Genomic DNA, 26,079 nt, shown 5'->3' on the forward strand with positions numbered 1-26,079 from the left:
ATGTAACAGGTCTAACACTCAAATGAGTATTATCTCAATAATTGATGTGAAAGAATATTACAAAATCGAATGTACATACCTGATAAAAATTCAACAATCTAGTAACAGAAGAGAACTTTCACAATCTCATAAAGAACATGTTAAATACTGAACTTTGTAACTTATGCTAAAATTATGCTTTTCCCCTATGATCAGAAATAAGGCAAGAATATCTGCTCTTATCAATTTTACAGAACACTGAACTGGAGGGTCAAGCCAGTGCAACAAAGACAAATAAAAGAAATACATGATGCCCATAATGGAAAAAAAAAACAAAATCTCCTTATTTGTAGGTTATAAGTAGAAAATTCTATGGAATCTACCCGCAAAAGCTGTTAGATATAATAAGTAAGTTCAATTAAATTGTGGAATACAAGTTCAATGTGCAAAAAAGTCAGCTGTATTTCCATCCAACTTAAAAATGAAATGAATAAGAAAGCAACTCTATTTGCAATGGCATTTTTAAAAAGGAAATACATAAAGATAAATCTGATTAAAAATGTGCAAGACCTATACACTGACAATGACAAGAAATTGCTGAGAAGAACTAAAGGAGACTCAAAAACTGGAGAAAAATATTACATTCATGGATTGAAGATTCAATATTGTCAAAATGTCAATTATCTGCACATTGACCTATAGATTCAATGCAAACCCAGTCAAAATCCCAGCAAGATTTTTTGTAGAAAGTGAAAGATTTTATTTTATTTTTTATTTTTTTAAGTGAAAGATTTTAAATTTAAATTTGATACGGGGGAGACAGAACATGAAAGAGTCCTAACTCTGGGAAACGAACTAGGGGTGGTGGAAGGGGAGGTGGGCGGGGGGTGGGGGTGACTGGGTGGCGGGCACTGAGGGGGGCACTTGACGGGATGAGCACTGGGTGTTATTCTGTATGTTGACAAATTGAACACCAATAAAAAATAAATTTATTAAAAAAATAAATAAAATTGACACGGAAATACAAAGGACCCAGAAGACCCAAAACCACTTTGAAAGAGAAGAGCAAAACTCAAGGATTTACTCTACCTTATTTTACGACATATTACAAGGGTGCAGCAATTAAAAAATCAAGTGGTAGTGAAACAAAGATAGATCGATGGAAAAAAATAGAATGTCCAGAAATAGACTTTCACATATATGGTCAATTGATTTTTCAACAAAATGCAACATCATTCAATGAAGAAAGCAGACTTTGCTAATCACAATGCTAGAACAATGGGCTATGTATATGCAAAAATAAAAAAGAACTACAACTTCAACGCATACCCCTTGACATACGCTAAAATAAACTCAAAACGGATTATAAACTTAAATGTAAAACCTAAAATTACAAAATGTCTAGAAAACATAGAAAACCTATGTGACCTGAGATTAGGTAAATATTCTTAAAATAGGACACCAAATTTATTAAAGAAAAAATTATAAGTTGGGCTTCATCAAAGTTACGAACTTCTGATTTTTGAAAGACACTGTTAAGAGAATGAAAAGACAAACCATGGACCAGAAGAAAATATTTGCAAACAACATACATGATAAAAGGACTTACCATCCAAAATATATAATAAGACTCCTAAAACTCATAAATAATACAACTTAATAAAAAATGAGCCAAATATTTAAACAGACATGTTATCAAAGAAGATAAATAGATGCCAAATAAGTGCATGTAGAGATGCTCATCATCATTAGTCATTAGGATTATGCAATTCAAAACCACAATAAGGTACCACTACACACTTATGTCCAAAATAAAAACAAGACTACTGACCATATCAAGGGTTGGCAATGATGTGGAGCAATGATGGCAATGATGTGGAGCAACTGAAACTCTCATATGCTGCTGGTGAGATCGTAAAAATTATAATCCTACCTTAGAAAAAATTTGATAGTGTCTTTAAAATAAGTTAAAACATACACCTACCAAATAGCCCAGTCAGTATTCTCCTAGGTATTTAACCATGAAAATGAAAACATATGTCCATACAAACATTTGAACATTAATGTTTATAGCAGCTTTATTAGTAATATCCAAAAATTGCAAACCCAAATACCCATCATATGTTCATGCATAAACAAATCGTGGTATATCCATACAGTGGAATACCACTCAGCAATGAAAGCGAATGAACCACTGATACATAAAACACCATGGCTAAATCTCACAATAATTATTCTTAGTTAAATAAGCTAGTCAAAAAGAGAATAGACACTATATAATTCCATTTATATAAAGTCCTGGAAAATGTAAACCAAACAATGACAGAAAGCAGATTCAGTAGAGGAAGGGCAGAGGGAGGCATTACAAATGAGTGCAAGAAAATGGTTGGGAATGATGGATAAGTTTATTATCTTGTGATGATGATTTCACAGATATATGCAAATGTCAAATTCTATCAAAGTACATACTCTAATAGGTGCAATTCATTGTATGTCAATTATATTTCCATAAAACTGTTTTAGAATAAATTAAAAACTACTCCCAGAGGTATTTTGGTAGCTTGAGTAGCCAAAATCCTAGGCTTGCCCCTATCTACTTCATCCATTTATTTTATTGATCTTGTGTCTAATAAAATCATGAGTAGCACATTGAAATGATCTAAATGACAGGCAGACAGAAAATGCCATTAACTAACATTTCAACTAAATACTATGCAGTGAAGCAAACAGAATAAGTATTTAAAATTTGTATAGAAAAAATTAATTAGCAGAACACAAATGATTTTTCTTAGTTTTGTTTCAATAAAATATAGTAAAAATTTACAAACAGATACCCACCTCTTTGGATAATCTTGTGAAGACATCTCCTCCCCTGAGAAAATCCAGTATTAAATACAGCTTCCCTTCAGTCTGAAAGGCTAATTATAAATTATAATGTAGTAACAGAACAGTCTTAAAGGCTTAACAAGCTTGGCATAATTTTTAATTAATATGTATGTTTAGAGTTTTATCATTAAATACTATAAAGGAATTAAGCATTTATTCACATGGCTCAATAGTATTGTATAACATTATCTCAAAATTGAATTTAGTGTTGAAATAATTATAAACCCCTTCCTAGAACATAATCAGCTTTACATATGGTTTTACTCAGAAACTTCTACTGTCATTTTCCTGATTTATGGAGTATTACGTTCTATTGCAAACTGCCTGTACTCTACCTCCCTATCTACCGAAAGTCTACTAATTCTTTCAAGCTCAACAAAAATTCCACCTCCTCCATTAAATTTTCCTCTGTTTAAGATTTCTCTCTTTTCACATTTTATAGCATCCTTATCCTCTTCTCAATAAGAATTACTTACTACTTTTGAGATTTCATTGTTCTTTATTTATGTCTGTCTTGTGGAACTTACTCCATTTTTATTTGTACAATTAAATTATACAAAATTAATTTGTCTTTGTTCCAAGAGATTATAAGTTTTTTAAGATCAGAGATTGTTTCACCTCTAGAGCCTACTGCATTCAATACTGTTTTGCATACAGCTGGTATTTAGTTATTAATGTAATGACATCCTGGTGATTCAAGGAAGGGGGACTTTAGATACTACTACTTTCGATTTAGGATAACAGAGAGTGAAAGAATAATGAGTGGAAATTTCTTGAGGGCTTTCTATAAAAATAATTTAGTATATACCTTAACACATTATTTTTCAAAATTATTTAAGAATAAAATCAATAGCTGCTACTTTTTTAAATCTTGAAAACTTAAAGTGACATCAAAGAATGTATAAGTGATTTAATTATGTATATACCTTTGAATTATCCAGAAAAGCCAAATTTCACAATCTCACACATGCATTAAATTATCAATGGAGCCATGATTCAAACTCAGAACTGTCTGACTCCAAATTCATGTTCTTGCCATTATATTTACTGCTTCTTACAGGTATTCCTCCTCCCCGAAATATAAGAAAGAATAACTCAAAGGGACTAATATAACTATATGGTACTCTTCAGTAGAGCTAGGAAATAAAATAATATGCTCATTATGAACATGTAAGAGGAACACATCCAAACTTCAGATGTTTTGAATAAATTATCACAGTTTAGGGCCTAAGATCATTAAAGGTATAGCCTAGCAGAGTAAAGAAATATTACCAGACAAGTAATCAGAAGATACTATCTTATTACCTTAGACAAATTAACCAACAGATTCAGAAAATACAATTCAAAGCAAGATATTCTTATTCTTATTTCAGATAAATATATTTTACATAGTTGAATGTATTAAATAATTTGAAGTATTTATTTTGTTATATTATTGTTTGAAAGGAAATATTCTCTAATTCCATAAAATAAAAAAATTACATACCATAGTGTAATTTAACAATAAATGGATGATTTACTTCCACCAGTATATCCCTTTCCATTTTTGTCCGAACTCTGTCTCGAACTAAAAATTATAGAAGGGTAGAATATATTACTCTATATAAAATTTCAGTAGAGGTCCCATTAATAATTCAGCAAACAAAAGTATGAAAATATAACTTTATAAGTGCCTAAATTTGCAATCTATATATTCCTAGGCAGTAATTACCATATTCTCAGAAAGTCATCAAATTCAGTTTAGATCTAGATGGATTAAAGTGACATGAATAAGTATTTGGCTAGCATGTATTTATTATGTATTGGTCTTCAATTGTTCAAATGACTTTCTGATAAAAACTGAGCACAGTGTTATTGCTATCACATCCTAGAAGATGGTGTATGTACTTCTATCCAGGTGGTTGTGATTTTTCAGTATACAAAACCAGCACAGGTGAAGAGAAAAAAAATATGAATTTTGAAATAAAAGAATATAGCCTAATAAGTTTACTTTATATTAAATATATTAAATATTAAATAAAATGTGTCACTTTTTATATGATTTTTTTACCAGGGTACAGTGTCATTAAATTAGAGCATATGCCAATATCAAACTTAGAAATATCACTTACAGGTTAGAAAACTGTAACAATTACTAATGTTTAAAGGAAACTGAGTCTACTCAACTTATACAAGCAATACACAGCATGTGTCTTAAAACAAGCTTTATCAAATTCTATTTTTTTCAAATTCTATTTTAATAAGCTTTGTAATTTTCTACCTTTTAAAGAAGCTTTTTTTAACACTTTCATTGCATAGAGCTGCCCAGCATCAGGACCAGTCTTCTTTCGAACAAGAAAAACCTAATAGAGGAATTTTTTAAAAAAGTAAAAATCATGTTTCAAGACATTCTTGCTATACACACGTTAGCACATATATATGTCCATGCATTTTCTCTAATTTTATAAGGATATATTTTTCTCTATAAATTACACTCAAGATTTGCTCATTTTAATTCATTTAGTAAATCATACTATCATACATACATACATACATAGGAAAGAAAAATTTTTAAATAGATGACTTGATCATGGATTTTAAAAAGTTTGTGATAATGAGAGGATCATATGGTTCTTGGTTTTTCTCTTGCTGATATGATGAATCACATTGATTGTTCCTCTCATTAGATGCAGAGAAAGCATTTGACAAAATACAGCATCCATTCCTGATTAAAACTCTTCAGAGTGTAGGGATAGAGGGAACTTTCCTCGATATCTTAAAAGCCATCTACGAAAAGCCCACAGCAAATATCATTCTCAATGGGGAAGCACTGGGAGCCTTTCCCCTAAGATCAGGAACCAGACAGGGATGTCCACTCTCACCACTGCTATTCAACATAGTATTGGAAGTCCTAGCCTCAGCAATCAGACAACAAAAAGACATTAAAGGCATTCAAATTGGCAAAGAAGAAGTCAAACTCTCCCTCTTCGCCGATGACATGATACTCTACATAGAAAACCCAAAAGCCTCCACCCCAAGATTGCTAGAACTCATACAGCAATTTGGTAGCGTGGCAGGATACAAAATCAATGCCCAGAAATCAATGGCATTCCTATACACTAACAGTGAGACTGAAGAAAGAGAAATTAAGGAGTCAATCCCATTTACAATTGCACCCAAAAGCATAAGATACCTAGGAATAAACCTAACCAAAGAGGTAAAGGATCTATACCCTAAAAACTATAGAACACTTCTGAAAGAAATTGAGGAAGACACAAAGAGATGGAAAAATATTCCATGCTCATGGATTGGCAGAATTAATATTGTGAAAATGTCAATGCTACCCAGGGCAATTTACACGTTCAATGCAATCCCTATCAAAATACCATGGACTTTTTTCAGAGACTTAGAACAAATTCTTTTAAGATTTGTGTGGAATCAGAAAAGACCCCGAATAGCCAGGGGAATTTTAAAAAAGAAAACCATAGCTGGGGGCATCACAATGCCAGATTTCAGGTTGTACTACAAAGCTGTGGTCATCAAGACAGTGTGGTACTGGCACAAAAACAGACACATAGACCAATGGAACAGAATAGAGAATCCAGAAATGGACCCTGAACTTTATGGTCAACTAATATTCGACAAAGGAGTAAAGGCGATCCACTGGAAGAAAGACAGTCTCTTCAATAAATGGTGCTGGGAAAATTGGTCATCCACATGCAGAAGAATGAAACTAGACCACTCTCTTGCACCATACACAAAGATAAACTCAAAATGGATGAAAGATTTAAATGTGAGACAAGACTCCATCAAAATCCTAGAGGAGAACACAGGCAACACCCTTTTTGAACTTGGCCACAGTAACTTCTTGCAAGATACATCCACGAAAACAAAAGAAACAAAAGCAAAAATGAACTATTGGGACTTCATCAAGATAAGAAGCTTTTGCACAGCAAAGGATACAGTCAACAAAACTCAAAGACAACCTACAGAATGGGAGAAGATATTTGCAAATAACATATCAGATAAAGGGCTAGTTTCCAAAATCTATAAAGAACTTATTAAACTCAACACCAAAGAAACAAACAGTCCAATCATGAAATGGGCAAAAGACATGAAGAGAAATCTCACAGAGGAAGACATAGACATGGCCAACATGCACATGAGAAAATGCTCTGCATCACTTGCCATCAGGGAAATACAAATCAAAACCACAATGAGATACCACCTCACACCAGTGAGAATGGGGAAAATTAACAAGGCAGGAAACAACAAATGTTGGAGAGGATGCGGATAAAAGGGAACCCTCTTACACTGTTGGTGGGAATGTGAACTGGTGCAGCCACTCTGGAAAACTGTGTGGAGGTTCCTCAAAGAATTAAAAATAGACCTGCCCTACGACCCAGCAATTGCACTGTTAGGGATTTACCCCGAAGATTCAGATGCAATGAAACGCCGGGGCACCTGCACCCCGATGTTTCTAGCAGCCATGTCCACAATAGCCAAACTGTGGAAGGAGCCTCGGTGCCCATCGAAAGATGAATGGATAAAGAAGATGTGGTTTATGTATACAATGGAATATTACTCAGCCATTAGAAACAACAAATACCCACCATTTGCTTCAACGTGGATGGAACTGGAGGGTATTATGCTGAGTGAAGTAAGTCAATCGGAGAAGGACAAACAGTGTATGTTCTCACTTATTTGGGGAATATGAATAATAGTGAAGGGGAATATAAGGGAAGGGAGAAGAAATGTGTGGGAGATATCAGAAAGGGACACAGAACATAAAGACTTCTAACTCTGGGAAATGAACTAGGGGTGGTGGAAGGGGAGGAGGGCGGGGGGTGGTGGTGAATGGGTGACGGGCACAGAGGGGGACACTTGACGGGATGAGCACTGGGTGTTATTCTGTATGTTGGTAAATTGAACACCAATAAAAATTAATTTATAAAAAAAAAAGACAGTTGAAGGAAAAAAGATTGTTTTTAACAAATAGTACTCTATACAAAACAGAAAAAAAAGAGAAGAAAAACCAAAAAAAAATAAATAAATAAAAAAAAATAAAAAAATAAAAAGTTTGTGATATATGAGATAAGCAACATAGTGAGAGACAATTTGATCTAAGGGAACTACTTTCAAGACCCAAGCACCTTAATAAAGACCAAAGAAATGTGATGACTATTAATTTGATAACTTCATTTCTACTGCCTTATTGGTCCATTTTAGAAGTTACCAGGCATTTTGTTTTCTAAGAAGAAAGAACAGAGAAAATGATACCCTTCTGCCAGGCTGAAGAATCAAGATGGCAAACTATCACAATAAACAAATTAAAATTAAAATCTTTAAGATTACTGAGCAAGCTTAAGTATAATACTACTTCATATTTTCAAACTAAGATTATGACTCATTAAAAGCTAATTTTTAAAAAGCTTCAGTTATGAAAATAAATATGAATATATTAAAATTTAATAGGAGTTATTTATCAGTAAAGGGCTGTTTCATTTTTAAAAACTAGCAAAAGTTATACACTGCTTTGAAATAAATTATATAGAAACTAAAACAAGCAAAAGGAGCTGAAACCAGGAGCTGCATTCCTGAAAAAAATTAATAAAATTGATAAACCTCTAGCCAGACTTATCAAAAAGAAAAATGACTGAAATAAATAAAATCACAAATAACAGAAGAGAAATAACAACATTACAGAGATATAAACAATCATAACAGAATATGATGAAAAACTATGCCAAAAGTTTGGACAACTTGGAGGAAATGAAAAAATTCCTAGAAACATATAGATTACACAAACTGAAACAAGAAGAAATAGAAAATTTGAACAGAACAATTACCAGGAATGAAATTGAATCATTTAAAAAAACTGCCAACAACCCAACATCCAGGACCAGATGGCTTCACAGGCAAATTCTAACAAGTCTTTAAAGAAGAGTTAATATGTATATGTATGCTTTTCAAACTATTCCAAAAAATTAGAAAAGAAAGGAAAACTTCCAAATTCATTCTATGAGGAAGCATTACTCTGATACCAAAACCAGATAAAGACACCACTAAAAAGAGAACTACAGGCCAATATTACAAATGAATACAGATGCAAAAATTCTCACTGAACTACTAGCAAACCTAATCCACAAAAGATAATAATAATAATAAAAAAACAGAAGTTCCTGGCCTGCTCAGGTAGTAGAGCATGTGACCCTTGATTTCAGGGTTGTGAGTTTGAGCCCCACATTTGGTAGAGAGATTACTTAAAAATTAACCTAAAATGAAAAAAAATAACTTTTACTACGACCAAGTGGGATTTATTCCTGGATTGCAAGGGTGGTTCAATATTCATAATCAGCATTATATATAGCATTAATTAAAGAAAGAATAAAAAAATATGATCATCTCAAGTGATGCAGAGCATTTGATCAAATACAATATCCATTCATAATAAATCCCCAACAAAGTAGGATTAGAAGGAACATACCTCAATATCATAAAACCATATATGAAAAACCCACAGCTAATGTCATCCTCAAAAAGAAATCAAGAAATCAGTCTCATTTACAATTGTATCAAAAACCATAAGATACCTAGAAATAAACATAACCAAAGAGGTTATGAAAACTATGAAACATTGATGAAAGAAACTAAAGAATTGGGAAAAACATTTCATGCTAATGGATTGGAAGAACAAATATTGTTAAAATGTCTATATTACCAAAGGCAATCAAGTTATGTTTGAAAGCTGTAATGATCAAGACTGTATGGCACTGGAACAAAAAAAAAAGGACAAATAGATCAATAGAACAGAATAGAAAATCCAGAAATGAATCCACAACTCTATATGATCAATTAATATTCCACAAACCAGGAAAGAATATCCAATGGAAAAGATAGTCTCTTCAACATATGGTGTTGGGAAAATTGGACAGTAGCATTCAAAAGAATGAAATTGGACCACTTTCTTATACCATATACAAAAATAAATTCAAAATGGATGAAAGAAGGAAATATGAGACCAGAAACCATCAAGATCCTAAAGGAGAACACAGACAGTAACCTCTTTGACATCAGCCATAGCAACCTCTTACTAGATATGTCTTCTGAGGCAAGGGAAGCAAAAGCAAAAATTAACTGTTAAGACTTCATCAACATAAAAAGATTCTGTATAGCAAAGGAAACGAATGAACGAATATAAAAGGGAGGAGATATTTGCAAATTACATATCTGATAAAGGGGCAGTATCCAAATTACATAACCAACTTATAAAAATCAACACCCAAAAAAATAACCTAGTTAACAAATGGGCAGAAGACATGAATAACATTTTTTTTCAAAGAACATATCTAGATGGCCAAGAGAAACATGAAAAATGCTCAATATCACTCATCATCAGGGAAATGAGACATACTCTCACACCAGTCAGAATGGCTAAAATTAACAACACAGGAAATAACTGTGTTGGCAAGGATTTGGAGAATGGGGAACTCTCTTACACTGTTGGCGGGAATGCAAACTGGTGCAGTCACTCAGAAACATTATTAAGGAGGTCCATCAAAAAGTTAAAAATAGAACTACCAGTTAAAAGTTAAAAATAGAATGATCCAGCAATTGCTGAATTTACTACTGGGTATTTACCTAAAGGATACAAAGTGCTGATTTGAAGTAATACATGTAGCCAAATATTTATAGCAGGACTATCAACAATAGCCAAATTATGGAAAGAGCCCAAACATCCATTGACTGATGAATGATAAAGAAGAGGTGGTATACACATACAATGGGTTATTACTCAGCAATAAAACCAAATTGAATCTTGCCATTCACAGAAATGTGAATGAATCTAGAGGGTATTATGCTAAGCAAAATAAGTCAGAGAAAAATAAATACCATATGATTTCACTCAGAGGTGGAATTTAAGAAACAAAACAGATGTACATAGAGGGGAAAATATGAGAGAAAAACCAAGAAACACACTCTTAAATAATAGAGAACAAACTGCTGATTACCAGAGTGGAGGTGGGCAGCAGAATAGGTTAAATAAGTGATGGGAACTAAGGAGGGCATTCATTGAGCTAAGCACTGGCTGTTGTATGTAAGTACTGAATTGGTAAATTCTACTCCTGAAAGTAATATCACACTGTATGTTAACTAACAGTAATTTAAATAAAAAGGAAGTAAAAAAGACCAAAAAGAAACAGAAACAGAATGACCAATTGAATTTCCACTCCAAGAGTATCTAGAGCATCAAGTCCCCTCGGTACCTCAGCTCCATGGATGGCTGCCTTATTTATTCTCACCCCAAAAGAAGCTTGAGGTTTTTCTCTGGAGAGGTCTCTGAACTGCAGGATGCCAAGCACAAGCACAAACACTAATCCTTACCCTAATCTTAACCTTGTCCCTATACCTAACCCTATTCCTTACCAATAACTACTAAACTCTACCTCTAAACTGAATTCAGACCCCAAACCTAACCTCTGGAGAGGTCTCTGAACTGCAGGACATGAGGGACATAGATTGATTCTAACCCTATCCCTAGCTCTAAACCTAATCCTCACCCTAACACCTAACTGCTAATGACTAACCCCCAACTCTAACTCTAATTCTAAATAGATTGCTGTGAAGAGGTCTCTAAACTGCAGGAAAATAGGCACATTCACTCACCCTGGCCCTAACTCTAACCCTAGCCCTAATATTAGTCTTACACTGAACCCTAATCCTTCATCTCAGGAAAAAGAAGATTTGGGGAACACAAACACACACACACACATACACACATGATGGAACAATACTCAGCCATAAAAATGAAATCTTGCTATTTGCAAAGACACGGATCAAGGTAAAGAGTATTATACTAAGTGAAGACCTAATCCTAACCCAACCACAAACCCTAACCCCCAACCCTAACTATACCCTAGCCTTAACCCTAAACTTATCTCTCTGGAGAGGTCTCTGGTGGAATATATATATACAATTTGATACACAAAATGTAATATTACATAGACATTAAAAAGAATGAAATCTTGCCATTTGCAAGGACATGGATGGAGCTAGAGAGTAGTATTCTAAGCAAAATTAGAGACTCAAAGACAAATATCATATTATTTCAAATATAGGTGGAATTTAAGAAACAACATAAGTGAGCAAGTGAAAAAAAAAAACAGAGAGGCAAACTAAGAAGCAAACTCTTAACTACAGAGAACAAACTGATGGTTACCAGAGAGGAAGTGGGTGGGGGGATGGGTGAAATAGGTTGATGGGAATTAAGGAGTGCACTTGTAATGAGCATCAGGTATTGTAAGGGAGTCATAAATTACTGTATTGTACACCAGAATCTAATAATACACTATATTTTATTTTAACTAACTGGAATCAAAATAAAAACTTAAAAAAAGAAAAAAAAAACAGATTAATTTAATTGCCACAACACACACACACACACACACACATGCGCGCACACGCACACATGCTTCAGCTAAACAAATAGCATTAACCCTAAGCACTGGATTCAAAGGTTTCAGATACCCAGTTTCCTTTTTCCTAATCAATATCCACGTGACCAATATAATAACAAGGGAATCAAGTCATTTCATGAATGATGACTCCACATCAAAAAGAACTATTTTTTTTAAAAGATTTATATATCTGAGAGAGCAAGTAAGAGAATTCCAGAAACAGAAAGTATAGAGCAGAGGGGAGGAGCAGAGGCAGAAGCCCACTCCTCACTGTGCAGGGAGCCCCATTTGGGGCTCGATCCCAGAACCTAGGATCATGACCTAAGACAAAGGCAGATGCCACTCAGGTGCCCAAGGAGAACCATTTTTATCAGTCTCTTGAAGGAAAGCAGTTCTCAATCCATTTGGTCTCAGGAATCCTTTACAATCTTAAAAATTAGTGAAAACTCCAAAGTGTTTTTTTTATGTGGGTCCTATCTATTGATACTTACCATATTAGAAATTAAAACAGAGAAAAACAACTTTGTATTGATTCATTAAGAAATAATAAACTTATTACATGTGAGCATAAATATTTTTATAAAGGTAACTATATTTTCCAAAGCAAAAAATTGAGGAATGACATTAATAAATGTTTTTGCAAATCTCTAATATCTGTAAGTAAGTATCTGTTAAGTAACAGAAAAGAATCAGATTTTTGTATCTGATTCTACATTCAATCTGTTGTAATTAAGTTGTTGCTTGAAGTACAGAAAGAAAATCAGGCCTCACACAGACATGTATGTAGAAAAGGGAGGAGCATTATAGCTTTTTCATATAATTGTGCTTATTCTTCTTTGACATGTCACAAGAACTTAGAAAGTGGCAGTTTCTTAAAATTTAGGTACAACAATCTGAAACCATATCAATTAACTGTCCATATTCTATTACATAATAATCCATTGGTCTACCTTACACTTTTAATGGACTTTGTACTAGTATCTGATTTGATAATACCATGTGTTGGTCATCTCAAAAATATTGCTTTACTGAGATATGCAAATCTTTCAAATGTTGAACAGCAGTAATTTCATCAGAAAAATTTGAGTATTAAGATGTCAAGTTCATAGCATCAAATAAAAATTTTCCAAAACTAATTTTTTGCTTCACAGCCCAAAGTTTATCACCAACAAAGAGGTTGCCAGTTGTTTTCCATAATATAAGAGGATCATTTCCATTCTTGTGGAAACATGTACCAAAAATATGAAGTTTAAGTAATCATAGTTTGTCAATCATTCTTTCAAGTAAAAATGGTTTTCTATGGAAAAAGTGGCTAGTTCAGTTTACAACTCAAAAATCAAACAACTGCTCTGCCTTAATGGTATGCAACATCTGGTATACAGTTAAAGTGCTTTATCTATACTTTTCATTTCATCACACAATGGTAAACTGAAGTGCACTCAAGGGTTGAGATTTGAGAAGTTTAATAACATTTCATCATCATGGGATGCCTGGGTGGCTCAGCGGCTTAGCATCTGTCTTTGGCTCAGGGTGTGATCCCGGGGTTCTGGGATCAAGTTCCACATCAGGTTCCCTGTGAGAAGTCTGCTTCTCCATCTGCCTATGTCTCTGCCTCTCCCACTGTCTCTCATGAATAAATAAATAAAATCTTTTAAAAAATAATAGCACATCATCAAAGACATTCTGAAGTAAAACTCGCATTTTTTAAACTGCCAAGTATTTAGCAGTGAATACAATGACTACTGACATAATTTGTAGTCACTGCTGCAGTTGTGCCAGGGTGCCAGAAGTTTTAGAACAGTATCTTAGAATCATAAAATAATTTTGACCTTGAGGACCCCCTGAACATGTCTTATGGATGCTCAGGAATGGACAGACTATACAATGAGAACCACTGTTCTAAAGCACAGCCCTTAGTAGGGATGGAAAGAATGGAATATAGAGGGCAAAAAGAAGCAAAGAAACAAGAAAAAAATGGTCCAGACTTTCAGGAAGACACTTGCACAAAGTAGTCACTTTTTCCTTAGCTCTTCTAACACTCTACTAGTATCCTAATATGGCATATAATAGAAGCCATCATTTATAGTCTAGAGAAATAATTATTTGTCAATCAACTGATTTGTTCTTTTCAGATCTTAGATGGACTAAACTATCATAAGAAAATGTCTTCTCGCTCTGCTCTCTTCCAATGGTCAACTAGAGAAGTTGCATGGCTTCAAACTACTGTATGGCAGCCTGGGTGGCACAGCAGTTTAGCACCACCTTCGGCTCAGGGAGTGAACCTGGAGACCCAGGATCGAGTCGCATGTCGGGCTCACTGCAAGGAGCCTGCTTCTTCCTCTGCCTGTGTCTCTGCCTGTGTCTCTGTTTCTCATGAATAAATAAATAAAAACTAAAAAAGCCTACTGTAGCTAAAAACATATTTAGCATGATCAAAGAGGTTTCCTTTCAGTCACATTAATCCAATTCTTGGAAACAGTTCAGAGAAGAAATGGGTGAGTGAGTTACTCCAACATACCTCTTTGGGTCGTATGGACTTTTATATTTTCCATTAAAAAAGTACTCAGTATCTGTTAAAGAGAACTGAAAGATGAGCCAGCTTTAATACTGATTGAAGAGAAAAAAAAGTCTAATAAATTCTAAGGTGTAAACATATATTTTGAAAAGTATGCCAATAATTATATAAGAAGGCAAAGGTTTAATATTTTCAAAAACCCATTTTTGGGGGCAGCTTGATGGCTCAACCAGTTGACCATCTGACTTTTTAAAAATTTGTTTTTAAGATTTTATTTATTAGTTTGAGAGAGACAGCATGAGATGGGGGGTAGGAAGAGAGAGAAAGAAGCAGACTCCCTGATGAGCAGGGAGCCAGACATGGAGCTTGATCCCAAGAACCTGAGATTATGATCTGAATTGAAGGCAGATGCTTAACATATTGAGCCACCCAGGAGCCCCAAACACCTGACTTTTGATTTCAGCTCAGATCATGATCTCATGGGTGGGGAGATCAAGTCCAGTATTTGGCTCTGCACTCAAGGAGTCTGCTTGAGATTCTCTCCCACTGCCCCTCCCCCCACTTGCACACACATGTGCTCTCAGATAAAAATTAAATCTTTTAATAATTCATTTTTAAGTCATATACTTTACTATCATGTAAGTAAAGAAAATTTATAATCCATGAATTTTAAAATATATGCTTTGCAAAAATATTACTTGGCGTGTAAAATAAAGGAAAGGTATTTTGACAATTTCAGACATGTTTTCATGTATTTATTTGCATTTTAAAATGAGTAATATAAGTTGTTTTGTACACTAAATTTCAATCAATACATTAGTGATCATTAATAGCATCATATTTGGTGTCCAGTACAGACATGATAATACAAATTTCTTTAAAGTACAATCTTACAAATGGATTTAGTAGTGTTTTTCCCCTATTAAATATCTTACAAAGATATCTAGTTGCAATGTTTTACATAGCCCAAAATTCCATTTATTGCATTTTAACAATGGAACTTTTACAGACAACTAAATAACACCACAGCTCAAAGTTTCTTTGATTTTCTCCCGTGCTTCTCTGATTCACAGACTTGGCCAAATTACTGCATAGGTTCAGCATATAACAAGTCACATCTACCCAATGCCCATGTAAATGATGTAATACTGACAAGCAAGTAGGTTAACAACCTAGGGGAAAAAATAAGCGAACTCCTTAATATTTCTTTGGTTGATAAAATATATGAAGATCAATACTTTGTATTTTAGTATTACAAATTTTTATTTATTTATTTATTTTTTTAACGAACTTTATTTTTTTAATTTCTTTTATTGGAGTTCAATTTACCAACATATAGCATAACACCCAGTGCTCATCCCGGCAAGTGTCCGCCTCAATGCCCATCACTGAGTCACTCCAACCCCCGAAACAACCACCTCCTTTTCCACTACCCCTTGTTTGTTTCCCAGAAATGAACGAATTCGTTATCTCCCATGTTTTGTCACCCTCACTGATATTTTCACTCATTTTCTGTCCTTTCCCTTTACTCCCTTTCACTAATTTTTATATTCCCCAAATGAATGAGACCATGTAATGTTTGTCCTTCTCCGACTGAATTATTCCACTCAGCATAACACCCTCCAGTTCCATCCACGTCAAAGGAAATGGTAGGTATTTGTCGTTTCTAATGGCTGAGTAATATTCCATTGTATACATAGACCACATCTTCTTTTTCTATTCATCTTTTGATGAACACTGAGGCTCCCTCCACAATTTGGCTATTGTGGACATTGCTTCTATAAACATTGGGGTGCAGGTGTTGCAGCGTTCCACTACATCAGTATCTTTGGGGTAAATCCCCAGCAGTGCAATTTCCGGATTGTAGGGCAAATCTATTTTTACCTTTGAGGAACCAACACACAGTTTTCCAGAGTGGCTGCACCATTTCACATTCCCACCAAGAGTGTAAGAGGGTTCCCCTTTCTCCACATCCTCTCGAACATTTGTTGTTTCCTGTCTTCTTAATTTTCACCATTCTCACTGGTGTGAGGTGGTATCTGATTGTGGTTTTGATTTCTATTTCCATGATAGCCAGTGACACGGAGCATTTTCTCATGTGCTTGTTGGCTATGTCTATGTCTTCTTTGGTGAAATTTATTTTCATGTCTTTTGCCCATTTCATGATTGGATTGTTTGTTTCTTTGCTGTTGAGCTTAATAAGTTCTTTATAGATCTTGGATACTAGCCCTTTATCAGATAGGTCATTTGCAAATATATTCTCCCATTCTTTAGGTTGTCTTTGAGTTTTGTTCATTGTTACTTTTGCTATGCAGAAGGTTTTGATCTTGATTAAGTCCCAATAGTTCATTTTTGCTTTTGTTTCTCTTGCCTGCATGGATGTATCTTGCAAGAAGTTGCTGTAGCCATGTTCAAAAACGGTGTTGCCTGTGTTCTCCTCTAGGATTTTTTTTTAATTTTTATTTATTTATGATAGCTACAGAGAGAGAGAGAGAGAGAGAGGCAGAGAAACAGGCAGAGGGAGAAGCAGGCTCCATGCACCGGGAGCCCGATGTGGGATTCGATCCCGGGCCTCCAGGATCGCGCTCTGGGCCAAAGGCAGGCGCCAAACCGCTGCGCCACCCAGGGATCCCTCCTCTAGGATTTTGATGGAATCTTGTCTCACATTTAGATCTTTCATACATTTTGAGTTTATCTTTGTGTATGGTGTAAGAGAATACTCTAGTTTCATTTTTCTGCATGTGGATGTCCAATTCTCCCAGCACCATTTATAGAAGAGACTGTCCTTTTTCTAGTGGATAGTCTTTCCTGCTTTCTTGAATATCAGTTGACCATAAAGTTGAGGGTCCATTCTGGATTCTCTATTCTGTTCCATTTATCTATGTGTCTCTTTTTGTGCCAGTACCACACTGTCTTCGTGACCACACCTTTATAGTACAACCTGAAATCTGGCATTGTGATGCCTTTGGGACTGGTTTCCTTTTTCAATATTCCTCTGGCTATTCGGGGTCTTTTCTGATTCCACACAAATCTTAAGATGATTTGTTGCAACTCTCTAAAGAAGTACATAGTATTTTCATAGCAATTGCATTAAACGTGTTAATTGCCGTGGGTAACATTGACAATTTCACAATATTAATTCTTCCAATCCATGAGCTTGGAATGTTTTTCCATCTCTTTGTGTCTTCCTCAATTTCTTTCAGAAGTGTTCTATAATTTTTAGGGTATAGATACTTTACCTCTTTGATTAGTTTTTTTCCTAGGTATCTTATGCTTTTGGGTGCAACTGTAAATGGGATGCACTCCTTCATTTCTCATTCTTCAGTCTCATTGTTAGTGCATAGAAATACCACTGATTTCTGGGCATTGATTTTGTATCCTGCCACACTGCCGAATTGCTGTATGAGTTCTAGCAATCTTGGGGTGGAGTCTTTTGGGTTTTCTATGGACAGTATCATGTCATCAGCGAAGAGGGAGAGTTTGACATCTTCTTTGCCAATTTGAATGCCCTTTATTTCTTTTTGTTGCCTGATTGCTGAGGCTAGGACTTCTAATATCATGTTGAATAGCAGTTGTGAGAGTAGACATCCCTTTCGTGTTCCTGATCTTAGAGGAAAGGCCCTCGGTGTTTCCCCATTGAGAATGATATTTGCTGTGGGCATTTCATAAATGGCTTTTAAGATGCTGAGGAATGTTCCCTCATTCCCAGTCTGAAGAGTTTTGATCAGGAATGGATGCTGTATTTGTCAAATGCTCTCTGCATGTCTTGAGAGGATCATATGGTTCTTGTTTTTTATGTTGCTGATATGATCAATCACATTGATTGTTTTACGAGTGTTGAACCACCTTTGCATCCCGGGGATAAATCCCACTTGGTCACGGAGAATAATCTTCTTAATGTATTGTTGCATCTTATTGGCTAGTATCTTGTTGAGATTTTTTGCATCCATGTTCATCAGGGATATTGGTCTATAATTCTCCTTCTTGGTGGGGTCTGTGTCTGGTTTTGGAATTAAGGTGATGCTGGTCTCATAGAATGAGTTTGGAAGTTTTCCATCTCTTTCTATCTTGCCGAACACCTTTACTAGAATAGGTATTCTTCCTTCTTTTTTTTAAATTTTTTAAAATTTTATTTATTTATGATAGGCACACAGTGAGAGAGAGAGAGAGGCAGAGACATAGGCAGAGGGAGAAGCAGGCTCCATGCACCGGGAGCCCAACGTGGGATTCGATCCCGGGTCTCCAGGATCGCGCCCTGGGCCAAAGGCAGGCACCAAACCACTGCGCCACCCAGGGATCCCGGTATTCTTCCTTCTTTAATCGTTTGATAGAATTCCCCTGGGAAGCCATCTAGCCCTGGACTTTTGTGTCTTGGGAGGTTTTGGATGACTGGTTCAATTCCCTCCCTGGTTATTGGCCTGTTCAGGTTTTCTATTGCTTCCAGTTCCATTTTTGGTAGTTTGTGGTTTTCCACAAATGTGTCAATTTCTTCTAGATTGCCTAATTTATTGGTGTAGAGCTGCTCATAATATGTTTTTAAAATCGTTTGTATTACCTTGGTGTTGGTGGTGATCTCTCCTTTCTCATTCATGATTTTATTAATTTGAGTCTTTTCTCTCTTCTTTTTAATAAGGCTGGCTAATGATTTATCTATCTTATTAATTCTTTCAAAGAACCAACTCCTGGTTTTGTTAATGTGTTCCACAGTTCTTCTGGTCTCTATTTAAATGAGTTCTGCTCATATCTTTATTAACTCTCTTCTGCTGGCTTTAGGATCTATTTGCTCTTTTTTCTCCAGCTCCTTTAGGTGCAAGGTTAGCTCTTGTATTTGAGTTATTTCCAGTTTTTGGATGGATGCTTGTATTGCGACATATTTCCCCCTCAGGCCTGCTTTTGCTGCATCCCAAAGATTTTGAATGGTTGTATCTTCATTCTCATTAGTTTCCATGAATCTTTTTAATTCTTCTCTAATTTTCTGGTTGACCCTTTCATATTTTAGCAGGATGGTTCTTAATCTCCACGTGCTTGAAATCCTTTCAAACTTCTTCTTGTGATTGAGTTCTAATTTCAAAGCATTATGGTTTGAAAATATGCAGGGGACAATCCCAATCTTTTGGTATCGGTTAAGACCTGCTTTGTGACCCTGTACGTGGTCTATTCTGGAGAAAGTTCCATGTGCACTTGAGAAGAATGTATATTCCGTTGCGTTTGGATGTAAAGTTCTGTAAATATCTGTGAAATCTATCTGGTCCAGTGTATCATTTCAAGCTCTTGTTTCTTTGGAGATGTTATGCTTTGAAGACCTGTCAAATGTAGAAAGCGCTACATTCAAGTCACCAAGTATAAGTATATTATTATCTAAGTATGTCTTAACCTTTGTTATTAATTGATTGATATATTTGACAGCTCCCACATTTGGGGCATAAATATTGATGATTATTAAGTCCTCGTGTTGGATAGACCTTTTAAGTATGATATAGTGTCCTTCTTCATCTCTTACTACCGTCTCCAGGATAAACTTTAGTTTGTCTGATAAGGATGGCTACCCCTGCTTTCTTTTGAGGGCCATTTAAATGGTACATGGTTTTCAAATCTTTTTTTTTTTTCAGGCTGTAGGTGTCCTTATGTCTCGAATGAGTCTATTGTAGATAGCAAATAGATGGGTCTTGTTTTTTTTCCAGTCTGAAACCCTGTGCCTTTTGATGGGGTCATGAAGTCCATTCATGTTCAGAGTTAATATTGAAAGATACGAATTTAGTGTCGTCATGATAGCTATCCAGTCGCTGTTTTTGTGGATTGTTTCCTTGGACTTCCTCTTTCTTTTACAGAGTCCCCCTTAATATTTCTTGCAAAGCTCATTTTGTGGTCACATAATCCTTCAGTTTCTGCCTATCTTAGAAGCTTTTTATCTCTCTTCCTATTCTGAATGAGAGCCTTGCTGGTAGAGTATTCTTGGCTGCATGTTCTTCTCAATTAGGACCCTGGATATATCCTGCCAGCCTTTTGGCTTGCCAGGTCTTTGTGGAGAGCTCTGCTGATCATCTCATATTCCTCCCCATATAAGTTAAGAATCTCTTATCTCTCACTGCTAAGGATCTTCTCTTTATCTTTGGAATTTGGAAGTTTCACTATGAAATATCGGGTGTTGAATGGTCTTTATTAATTTCAGGGAGGCATCTCTCTTCTCCTGGTTCTAAATGCCTGTTTCCCTTCCCAAGTTAGGGAAGTTCTCAGCTATGATTTGTTCAAATACACTTTCTGGTTTTCTGTCCCTTCGGCGCCCTCTGGAACCCCAATTAAAGGTCGATTTTTCCTTCTGAGGTTGTCATTTATTTCCCTTAACCTATCCTCATGATATTTTGTTTTTCTCTTTTTTATTCAGCTTCCTTCCTTGCCATCAACTTGTCTTCTATGTCACTCACTCATTTTTCTACCTCGTTAACCCTCATCATTAGGACCTCCAGTTTGGATTGCATCTCATTTAATTCATTTTTAATTTCAGCCTCATTAGATCTAAATTCTGCAGTCATGAAGTCTCTTGAATCCGTTATGCTTTTTTTATAGAGCCACCAGTAGCTTTATAATTGTTCTTCTGCAATGGTTTTCTGAAATTTTATTTTAATCCAAATTCTGTAACTCTTTGGGAGAGAGGACTGTTTCTCATTCATTCTTTGTGGAGAGTTCTTCCTTCTAATCATTTTGCTCAGTGTAGAGTGGCTCAATCAAGTTTTACTGGAAAAAGGAGGAAAAGAGAAAAAAAGGGAGGGGGAACAAACCAAACACAAAGAGGGGTATCCTCTGATTCTATATACTGTAAGTCCCTGGACTTCCCCTGGAGCTTTCCAGCACTGCTTTGTTAAGAACTTGCTCTTCCCCTGTCCTTCCAGCTGGTCTTCTGGCGTTGGGGCCTCCTGTGCTGATTCTCAGGTGTGTGCACGGCTCAGTGGGAGCTGTTTATCCTGTGAGGCCCCTGCTCCCTGGTGGTCCTGCTCAGTCCCAAGTACAAGGTGACACTATGAGGAACAACAACAGTGGCGGTGGCCAGCTATCCAACTCTGGAGTCAGCTCCCACAGTAACTACCACAGTCTCCCAATCCACAGGGGCCTGGATGCTCCGAGGGCGGGGGCACTGATCTGCACAGTTCGGGGCTGCCTGGTGGTAGGAGCATCCTCGCTGCCCTGTGTCCTCCCAGCCTCTGCCTGTTCCAGGGGGAGCACTGGATCTTAGGCTGTGTCCCCTGGGGCCCTGTGCTCCGGGGCCTGAGCCACTGGAATCCTGCTTTTGGAGCCAAGCAGCCCCCTCTGTGGAGCTGCCACCTGAGCTGCTCCCAAGGCCCCGCCCGGCACATGCCTTAGCCCTTTGGGGAGCTCAGCCTAGGGTGTGTGGGGCGCTCTCCCCTGGGGCACACTTCCTCTGTTAGTGACCCTGGAAGCCTGAGGGCATCCTGCCCCAGCTCCCTGTAGGCGCCTTTCCATCCAGGAAGATTGGTTAAATTCCTGCTTCTCTGGGATGGGGCTTTCCTGTCCTGGAGGCACTCCTCACCTGGCCTTATCTCGACTCCTTGTGGGGGCTCCTCCCCCTTGGATGGTTTTTTATTTGTTTATTTTTTTCCATCTTCCTACCTTGATAGAAGCGTGAATTCTCCTCACTGTAGCATTCCAACTGTTCTCTCTTTAAATCTCAGGCCGAATTCATAGTTTTTCAGGATGATTTGAAAGGTATCTAGGTAAGTTGCTAGGGACAGCTGACTTGGGGACCCTACTCTCCCGCCATTTTGCCCCGCCTCCCAGTATTACAAATTTTTAAAAAGGCTTCTATGTTATCCTTGTTAAACTGAAGTTCCTGCACAAAGCTGAGTATTTCCTGAATTTAAGGACTATATTGACTTGTCCACATGTTTCTATATTTGATATGAAGATGTTATGAAAGACATTACATTTTGTTATACTGTATTCTCTTTATGAAGTCCCATGAGAAAAATTTTTTCTGGTCTGTTAGATCTGTTTACAAGCTTACAGATACTGCCAATAATCATGCAATTAAATGTATCAACTTCTTTATAATGGCTGCCAGAAATTTTAAGTCATCATTTTTGTCCCCCTTCTAGAACACATAAGCTTTTATGTCATGCATTTGTAAACGACAAAAATGTAGTACTGGCTTCATCTAATCTTTCCTACTCTAATCATTTTCTCTACTTATTTTTATTTTACTTGGTATTCATATATGAAAATAGTAAATCCTGTCTGGAGCAAATCTGGATATAAATAAACATACATAGGAATAAATATACACATCAAATGAAAAACAATGACTTTTAATGGCTTGAAATGTTTGCCTGGTGAACTTTTTAAAATTTTTAAACTCAATTAGCCAACATACAGTACATTACTAGTTTCAGATTTACTGTCCAATAATTTATGAGTTGCGTATAACACCCAGTGCTCACCATATCGCATGCCCTTCTTAATGTCCATCTCTCAATTACTCCGTCCCCCACTCACCTCCCCTCCAACAACCCTGTTTGATTCCTATAGTTAAGAGTCTCTCAAGATTTTTATCCCTCTCTCATGACTTCCCAGTTTTCCCTCCCTTCCCCTATGATCCTCTACACTGTTCCTTATATTCCACACATGAGTAAAACCATATGATAATTATTCTCTGATGAGTATTTTTGCTCAGTGTAATATCCCCCAGTTTCATCCACATTGATGTAAATGGAAAATATTTATTCTTTCTAATGGCTAAGTAGTATTGCATTGTACATATACATACAACATCTGTTTGTTTGTACCCATTTGTCTGTTCATGGACATCTTGGCTCTTTCCAGTCTGGTTATTGTAGACATTGCTGCTATAAAAATTGGGGTGTAGGTGCCCCCTTCAGATCACTACATTTGTATCTTTGGGGTAAAATGCCTGGTGAAATTTTATCCAAGTTGATATTTAAGCATGTATACATATGAGATATAAAAAAATTAATCTCTGTTCCTCTAAAATTAACATCATAAAAATACGATGTAAAATAATTAAGAGAATATTGCACTTCTATGTATTTTAAAAATACAGGTATGCGGAATGCACATGCCTTCCCTATACGCCAGTTTTATAAGGACTTGCCCCACACACAATCTATTAAAAGCTCCCTATAGTATTACTCTCCCCAGCACAAATATTCAAGTCCTATCTCTTTATTTTCATATACTTCTTATAGCAAATTACTGTAAAACTATAATCTACCTTAGTTTGTTTTTACTGTGTCTTGAGAAAAATTTCTCTGTATTTCACGTTACATCCTTTACCATGTAGACATCAGGTTACTTTAAGACAATGTCAATTTTATATCCACTAATACTGCTTTTATAAGTGTATACACTAGGCGTTCAATAAATATTTTTTTCTTTTAAAATGATTCAGGTGACGATATGGCAGGGCAAGATGGCAGAGGAGTAGGAGTCCTCAACTCACTTGGTCCCACCAACTTACCTAGATAACATTCAAATCATCCTGAACACCTATAAATTCGACCTGAGATTTAAAGACAGAATAGCCAAAACGCTACAGAGAGAAGGGTTTTCACTTCTAACAAGGTAGGAAAGTGGAAAAAAAAAGAATAAAGTGGGGGAGGGGCACTGCCAAGGAGCCAGGGTAAAGCCAGTTGGTGAAACCTTCAGGTACAGGAAAGCCCAGCCCCAGAGAAGTGGGAACATTAAAAATCCACAGCGGATTCTTCCCAGATGGAAAAGCACTTAGCTGGGAAATCAAGCAGAATCACAGGAGAGGCAGTGAAGCCTCCAGTTTCCCAGAGTCACTAATAGAAGAAGTGCGCCCAGAGGAAAGCGCATCACAAACTGTGGACTGATCTCTGTAAGGGCTAGAGCATGCAGCCAGGGGGGAATTTGGAAGAAGCTGGTTGGTTAGGTGGGCGGATCTGGATGGAGGTGTTTGCACCCTACTGCCTTCAGGAGCCAGGACTCCCCAGAGCACGATTCCAGCAGCACAGGGTGCCATATTCCAGGGAGCCAAGTGGACAAAACCAAAAATCCTGCACTCCTTCTGGGACAGGCAGAAGTGGGGAGGGCACAGGCCAGGGAGGACTCTCCTTCAACTGGGCACCCTGCAAGCTGTGCAGATCAGCACACCCTCACCTGACCCAGGAGCATCTAGGCCAGTGTGGACTGAGAGACTGCATTAGTTAGTAGTAGGGAACTGACTCCAGAGATGGAAATGCAGCCACCACCAGTGTTGTTTTTACTTCTTGTTTCACCTTGTACCTTTGCTGACAGATCATATCAACAAGAGAAAAAAGAAGAACCATATCATCCTCTCAATAGATGCAGAGAAAGCCTTTGACAAACTACAGCATCCATTCCTGATCAAAACTCTTCAGAGTACAGGGACACTATCTCATACTTAAAGGATCCATCCAACAAGAGGACTTAACAATCCTCAATATATATGCCCCGAATGTGGGAGCTGCCAAATACATCAATCAATTAATAACCAAAGTGAGGAAATACTTAGATAATAATACACTTATACTTGGTGACTTCAATCTAGATCTTTCTACCCTCGATAGGTCTTCTAAGCACAACATCTCCAAAGAAACGAGAGCTTTAAATGATACACTGGACCAGATGGATTTCACAGATATCTACAGAACTTTACATCCAAACTCAACTGAATACACATTCTTCTCAAGTGCACATGGAACTTTCTCCAGAATAGACCACATACTGGGTCACAAATCGGGTCTGAACCAATACCAAAAGATTGGGATTGTCCCCTGCATATTCTCAGACCATAATGCCTTGAAATTAGAACTAAATCACAACAAGAAGTTTGGAAGGACCTCAAACACATGGAGGTTAAGGACCATCCTGCTAAAAGATGAAAGGGTCAACCAGAATTAAGGAAGAATTAAAAAGATTCATGGAAACTAATGAGAATGAAGATACAACCATTCAAAATCTTTGGGATGCAGCAAAAGCAGTCCTGAGGGGGAAATACATCGCAATACAAGCAAGCATCCATTCAAAAACTGGAAAGAACTCAAATACAAAAGCTAACCTTACACATAAAGGAGCTAGAGAAAAAACAGCAGATGGACCCTACGCCCAGCAGAAGAGAGTTAATTAAAATTCGAGCAGAACTCAACGAAATCGAGACCAAAAGAACTGTGGAACAGATCAACAGAACCAGGAGTTGGTTCTTTAAAAGAATTAATAAGATAGATAAACCATTAGCCAACCTTATTAAAA

General features: G+C 36.4%; 1 protein-coding gene across 1 annotated transcript in view; it reads right to left on the reverse strand.

The window, feature by feature from the left end:
- The window catches only part of RPS6KA6 (ribosomal protein S6 kinase A6), a 169,877-nt gene that overhangs the window by 84,470 nt on the left and 59,328 nt on the right, over window positions 1-26,079 (reverse strand). Inside the window, exons 4-7 of the mRNA XM_055337356.1 lie at window positions 5,126-5,207; window positions 4,352-4,432; window positions 2,818-2,897; window positions 1,811-1,879 (exon numbers count right to left, since the gene is read on the reverse strand). Of these exons, the coding sequence (XP_055193331.1) occupies window positions 1,811-1,879; window positions 2,818-2,897; window positions 4,352-4,432; window positions 5,126-5,207 (312 nt within the window). The remainder of the gene's footprint in view (window positions 1-1,810; window positions 1,880-2,817; window positions 2,898-4,351; window positions 4,433-5,125; window positions 5,208-26,079) is intronic.

Source organism: Nyctereutes procyonoides, unplaced genomic scaffold (genome assembly GCF_905146905.1).
Source record: "Nyctereutes procyonoides isolate TBG_1078 unplaced genomic scaffold, NYPRO_anot_genome, whole genome shotgun sequence".
Taxonomy (NCBI): domain Eukaryota; kingdom Metazoa; phylum Chordata; class Mammalia; order Carnivora; family Canidae; genus Nyctereutes; species Nyctereutes procyonoides.